Raw genomic sequence first — 6,508 nt, forward strand, 5'->3', positions numbered from 1 at the left:
CTTTTGCTGATTGACAGTCAGACAGCTGCCAAACAGACAAAAGCTTTACCTTAAAACACCAACTACCAAAATCCTTTTGGTGGAAGGCAGACTGTGCACCACAGGAGTACAGAGAGAAAATCCTCCATGAAACCAGAACAAAATAGAAAATAAACCTTCTGCTAAAAAGCCCCTTTAAAAACAATTCCGAGATACTTGTCTTTATTCCACCTTTCAAACGATCAGCGCCACGCTGTTCTCTGCAGACGATTATCACAAGTTGTTAGGTCCTTAGATTATGGACCAGCCAAAATTCCACTTATAAGTCAGCAATCATCGTTTTGACACATCTTTCTTTTAATTACAGTGAAGGAAAGATAAGTGACAACTTTGTGACATTCCAGGAAGTTTGGATGAAGCCGCTGATTTGGTCACATCATTAGAGCATCAAACGAATAGAATTAGCTGAATCAGATTCTTTGGTGCAGCTTCCAGGCTGAATTGTCAATTCAGGGGATTCATCCTGAGGAAATATGATCTTGTCAGGTGTGTAATCATTCCTCTTCAGATCTGCACAAACAAAACAAAGTCATACTGAATTACCATTTCTTGAGCTAGGAGAATCAGTGGGGCATAAGTGACTTTCTGGGTAAAAGCTGGGTATGCACATGTACTTGTAAAGAATAATTCCACTGTCTCAAAACAGGATGTTTTTATTATACATGTCATCAGAAGCCTAAAGCTCTGCTTTAAGAAGTGATGGAAACCTCAGAATTACTGTATTTACAGATATTACAGCAAGTATTGAGTCAACTTCCCATGGATATCAGATCCTTCCATGATCTGTTTTGATGTTACCAGGATTTACAACAAATGACATGTCTTCATGTGAGAAAGAACCTGGAAGTGTGAAAGAGGCAGGAATCGTGCAAGTTCCTTATGCTGTTCTGCTGGATCTAAAAGCCTGAATCAGAGAAACAGTTTCAAGGTTTGAGATGAGTGTAGTGTCATTCCTGCAGCAAAATTATCTGAAATGAGAAGACTTTAACAGAACGAACTTCTGCAGCCCTAGACATGATTTTAAAACCCAACCAAAACACAAGCAACAAACCCCAAACACCACAGCTCATCTCAATTACTTCATCTGGGATTTCACCTTCAAATGGCACATTGCTTTAGGAGTAAAATTACAAACCTGTCGTTTATGACCTACTCCACTTGCACAGCACCAAGTAACTATTTCATTACATTTACATCATATGACATACGATGAGTGTCTCAAAAGAAGAAATACAGCAACTCTTACCAGGAAGTTTAAGCTTCCTGCAGATTCGCTCTGAAGTTTTTTATTGCATCCTCTCCCAAATTGGCTGGACCAAACACCATATCGTATGACCTTGGAAATGAAGTGCACATCAACATGGGTTGCATGTGTTCTCTGGTGAGAGCTTTATACTACTTCCCTTTACATCCTTCTTTAACCTTACCTTTTTTCTCCAGCTTTTATCACAGAGGGATCTGTCAAGTTTTCACCAACACCTTCAGACAGCACATGAAGAAAAAGTTAAATCTGACACATTACATAAATGCATTGATATTGAAAAGCCTCAGCCTTAGCTACGACTTCTCAGCTTCCCCAAGAGCAGAAGAAAACCAAACCCAACCTAAATGTGATACTCTACCCTTGCAAAAATTGCTCCTAAAGAAGCACTTTGTACTTTTCAGATTTCTTCCACCTATTGTTACATCTGCCTGCAATTCCTAACTTCAGTTTTCACCTGCAAGAAGGAAGTTTCCTACCTAGTTCTCAGAGCCAGAATATCTGACACACCACTTGGGATAAACACAGTTACCATATTGGCACTACACTAATGTGCCAAACCCCAGCAGGAGGGGAGCGTCAGGGGAGACCTTGTAGCTCTCTACAACTACCTGAAAAGAGGCTGTAGCAAGGTGGGGTCAGTCTCCCAAGTAACAAGTGATAGGAAAAGAGGAAACGGCCGCAGGAGATTTAGACTGGATATGATGCGTAGATGTGGTGCTTAGGGACATTCATTGTTTAGGGATGGACTTGGCAGTGCTCGGTTAACAACTGAACTTAATGCTCTTAGATGTCTTTTCCAATATCAACAACCACAGATTCAGATTAACTAGACTAAAATGCACTAAATGATGTCTGTTATTTATTAAAGACATACAAATTCTTAAGAAAACACTATCACAAAACAAATTCCCACATACCACATACCTTGGCCCCAATCCCAATTTCAAAATAAGGACATTACCTTGCAGATCTAGTACCAACAATTCTCCTCTTGTATACTCATACGTCCAGTGGCTGAAAGCTAGCATAACCTCCTCCAGCATGTTAGTTGGAATGATTTCATCACCATTATTGTTGTTATATTTTCTGAACTCTCCAGTCATGCACTCTTCAACTGCAAACCACTGCCCAGCAGAGTGGCAATATAACAGGAAAACTTCCAGGAACCTAGTAAAAAGCATACTTAATGAATAGATTTCCAAAATAAATGGCAACCATATCATTGCTACTAGATTTTTATTTGATTTACTAATAATTGTGTAATAGTTTCAAATTATTCGAAGTCATTTATGTTCTTGTATTAGGCTAGAATTGGTGCAAAAAAGTAACAATACAAAATACTGCCAAGGATAACTCTGCTTGACACATTCATACTAATGTTCTGAGACATATCAATACCTTAATACATTTGATCTGTCTGTCAACAGCCCTGCAGGCAGCTTCTGTGTCAAAAGCATGCCACACGACAGAAGTTTAAACGCACTCACCTTGGAGAGTACGGAATGGATTTGGGCTTCATCTGATTGAAAGCAAAGGTGAGCTTCTGTGCTGCCCTCTGCTGTTGGATTTCCTGCAATGCAAAGCCCGTATGTCAGCGGCGTTGTACGACAGGGAACGTGAGGGAGGCAAGAGGCAGCAGAACAGTCAGCGTCTGTTCTCCCAAGACAGTGTCACAAATTATACGTGTTTTTAATTCTTTTTTGAATTATGTCTACATTTTAAGTTTTTAACCCTTCAGCTCGCGCTGAACCCCACAGTAACCTTCCCCCACCCCTTTTTTTTTTAAGTAAGTATATACTAGTTTGAAGGAAGGGGGCAAGAGAGGTGGGATTCCTGTTCAATATATAGTGCCTATGTTTAATAACTGACAAGGATAAAACTTACTCTCAAGCATAAGTGTAACACAGTGTCCTCCTTATAAATGCTTGACCAAGTATTCACAACTTCAGGAAGAAAAGACTTGATGATATAAAGATGTCCAGATTTCAGGATATCATACTCCGACCATGTGCATACTACTTTAAGAGCTCGACGTAAACCTCCTCCCATCTCCTCCTTACTTAAGAATTCAATTTTAGCACAGAGCCCTAGTTGTGACCAGGAAGACATGCTGTTGTTCAAGATGCTGGGAGAGCTTTCTTCAAGGCGATACACAGTGACTGGTTCACCTGAGTTACAACACAAACAGCAAGTACTGCACTTTATTTTCCAAGTTTAATGAAACTGAAAACCTACAGCTTCTTAGACTTGAACATGCTGCAATATTATGTTGTTACTAACATCCTGAATCAACAAAAAATTTAAACTGGACAGCGGGAAGACTGCTCCCCAACTTCTGTCATACAGCAGCAAAGCAGTACAGCAGTGTTGTCCTCCAAAGTAGAACTATTAATGACACTGTTACAGCATTAAGAACACTGAATGAATGTTTGCTTTCAGTCTATACAAATCAAGACAACTTAAAGGACTCCTTCCAGAATAGTGTATTACAAAAACTGTTAGTATAGTATCATCCTCACTGTATCACCGTGTCTGAGGACAACTACAATTAAATAGATTTCCTAATGAGGGAGCTGCCCTAGAAAAGGTGTGATACTCATTTACATTTTTGAGTGTTGCAAGGCCAACACTAGACTTCCTTTAGTTCACTAAGACTTTAGTTTCACACTTGCTGTATGCAAGTGTGAAATCTGGCTTGATCATTCTGCATTAGAATGTATCTTTATAAAGAGTTTACTTTTGGTTTCTTCACCCGAAAGACCACAGTGAACCAGTGACAAGAAGTACAATTCTTACCTCTCGGAGGCACAGGAGTAAATGGAATGCTCTGTGATAATCTCATCAAGTTATTTCTTTCTACAGCTAGAGGAAAATTATGGTATTTGTTAAAGTTTACAGATCTAAGAAGCATCAATAAAACCATGAACATTACTTCGTAAGAGGGACTGACCTGAGTAATAGTAATTGATATCCATGATAGGTTTGAAAGGAGAAGCAATGCCTGAAAGAGATTTTTAAAAATAATAATAGAACCCCCATGCTATTACACCAGTGCCAAATGATCAGTGGTTAAACGCATTCTCAGGGAGACCCAAACAGTTGCTTGTATGAAAACCTCCCAGCTGGATTACAGCAGGAACAAACTTACCATTCAATGCATCTTCTTCAGAAGGCCTGTGAAATGCCACAAAACCAACAGTCATTACTACTTAAAAACTTAACTGCTGTATTCACCAATTCTGACACATCATCCTAGGTCACCTTGTTAACCTCACAGCACTGCTTTTATCCTATTTTTCAAGGGCAGTACAGGTTTCTTAATTACAAAGCAGTAATGGATGGCTGTTAAGTAATCTCATGTTTTCAGAGCTACACTTTAAAAACCACCAAGTCACGCACAACATCAGGTAAAGTTTGCATCACAAGTGCTCTTTCCCACAGAGGTGCTTTTAATTAACTTGTTCACAAGAGCTTACCCTTCTGTTATCAGGTTAATCAGGTAATGGCTTTAACAGTTAACTCAGGGGATAATTGGTAACAAGAACAACGTCTGCACAATTCCAGAGAAGGTTTACTGTTTGAAAGGTTGGGTAAAGACCTCTACCAGGAAGCTAGCTCCTTAATAAGTGTCAACACAGTCATTTTCATTTAAGGGCATGTTTTGCCCTCTGACATGTGACCCCATTAATCTAAATAGAACCTGTCAAAGCATTCCAGTGAACACATTCAGTTATTTATTAGAAAAAAAAGCCCTTAAACCTTACTTTTTCATTAAATGCAACTGAACACCACTACAGTCAAAGACAACCCAAAAAAACCCCAAATGGAAATACAGAGTAATAAAATTAGAAAGCTTACTTACATTTGACCGCTATTTGAAGGTCTACCTTGTAACCAATCCTTCAGAACAAAAGAAAGGAAAAACAAAGAAGGTTTCAGTTTTGTAAGGGAAGCAGAGTATATTTAATTGGGGCTGGGGTAGTAATGTGTTTTAAGACCTTGCAGTACAGCCTATTTATTGGAAATACTTCGCCAGGCTGTACTGAATTGCAGTTGAATGGAAAGATTCTAATACAACTGAGGAATGGTGACTACAATTAAAGGAATAAGGCTATATACTCAAAGAATCACAGAATGCCTGAGGTTGGAAGGCACCACTGGAGGTCACCTAGTCCAACCTCCTTGCTCAAGCACAAGCAGAGTCACCTAGAGCACATTGCTCAGGATTGCTTCCAGATGACTCCTAAATATCTCCAGGGAAAGGAGACTCCACAACCTCTCAGGGCAACTTATTCCAATGATCAGTCACCCTCACTGTAAAAGGGTTCTTCCTTGTGTTCAGGTAGAACATCATGTTTTAGTCAATACCCACTGCCTCTCACCTATCACCTGGCACCACTGAGAAAAATCTGGCTCCCTCCTCTTGACACCCTCCCTTCATATACTTATATGCTGGACAGTATATAACAAAGCCTCTTCTTCTCTAGGCTAAACAGGCCTAGCTCCCTCAGCCTTTCCTCATAGGAGAGATGCTCCAGACCATTAATCATTCTACCAGCCCTCTACTGGACCCTTTCCAATAGTTCCTTGGTTTTTTTGTACTGGGGAGCCCAGAACTGGACACAGTGAGGTCTCACGAGGGCCAAGTGGAAGGGGAGGATTACCTCCCTCATCCTGCTGGCAATGCTCTTACTAATGCACCCAAGGACACCCCTGGCCTTCCTGGCTGGCTCATGGTTAACTTGTCCACCAGGACCCCCAGGTCCCTCTCCACAGAGCTTCTTTCCAGCAGGTCAGCCCCCAGCCTGTACCAGTGCACGGGGTTATCCCTCCCCAGGTGCAGGACCCTGCACTTGCCCTTGTTGAATTTCACGACGTTCATCTCTGCCCATCTCTCCAGCCTGTCCAGGTCTCACTGAATGACAGCACAGCTTCCTGGTATATCAGCCACTCCTCCTAGTGTTGTATCATCAGCAAACTTGCTGAAGAGGCACTCTATCCCTCCATCCAAATCACTGATGCGTAAGTTTAACAATGCTGGACTCTGTACTGACCCCTGGGGAACACTAATAGTTATAGGTCTCCAACTACACTCTGTGCACTGAAAACCCTCTGAGCTCCTCCATTCAGCCAGTTCTCAATCCACCTCACCATCCACCTAACCAGCCCATGTTTCCTGAGCTTGCCTATGAGTATGTCGAAAGT

At 40.9% G+C, this 6,508-nt stretch overlaps 1 protein-coding gene across 1 annotated transcript in view; it reads right to left on the reverse strand.

Moving 5' to 3' along the window:
- Nucleotides 1–418: 418 nt before the first annotated feature.
- The window catches only part of TRPM7 (transient receptor potential cation channel, subfamily M, member 7), a 26,093-nt gene continuing 20,003 nt past the window's right edge, over nt 419–6,508 (reverse strand). The window contains exons 23-31 of the mRNA XM_010013207.1: nt 5,166–5,203; nt 4,452–4,477; nt 4,254–4,304; nt 4,100–4,165; nt 3,188–3,471; nt 2,791–2,873; nt 2,228–2,470; nt 1,091–1,152; nt 419–549 (exon numbers count right to left, since the gene is read on the reverse strand). Of these exons, the coding sequence (XP_010011509.1) occupies nt 419–549; nt 1,091–1,152; nt 2,228–2,470; nt 2,791–2,873; nt 3,188–3,471; nt 4,100–4,165; nt 4,254–4,304; nt 4,452–4,477; nt 5,166–5,203 (984 nt within the window). The remainder of the gene's footprint in view (nt 550–1,090; nt 1,153–2,227; nt 2,471–2,790; nt 2,874–3,187; nt 3,472–4,099; nt 4,166–4,253; nt 4,305–4,451; nt 4,478–5,165; nt 5,204–6,508) is intronic.

Source organism: Nestor notabilis, unplaced genomic scaffold, assembly GCF_000696875.1.
Source record: "Nestor notabilis isolate BGI_N333 unplaced genomic scaffold, ASM69687v1 scaffold834, whole genome shotgun sequence".
Taxonomy (NCBI): Eukaryota; Metazoa; Chordata; class Aves; order Psittaciformes; family Psittacidae; genus Nestor; species Nestor notabilis.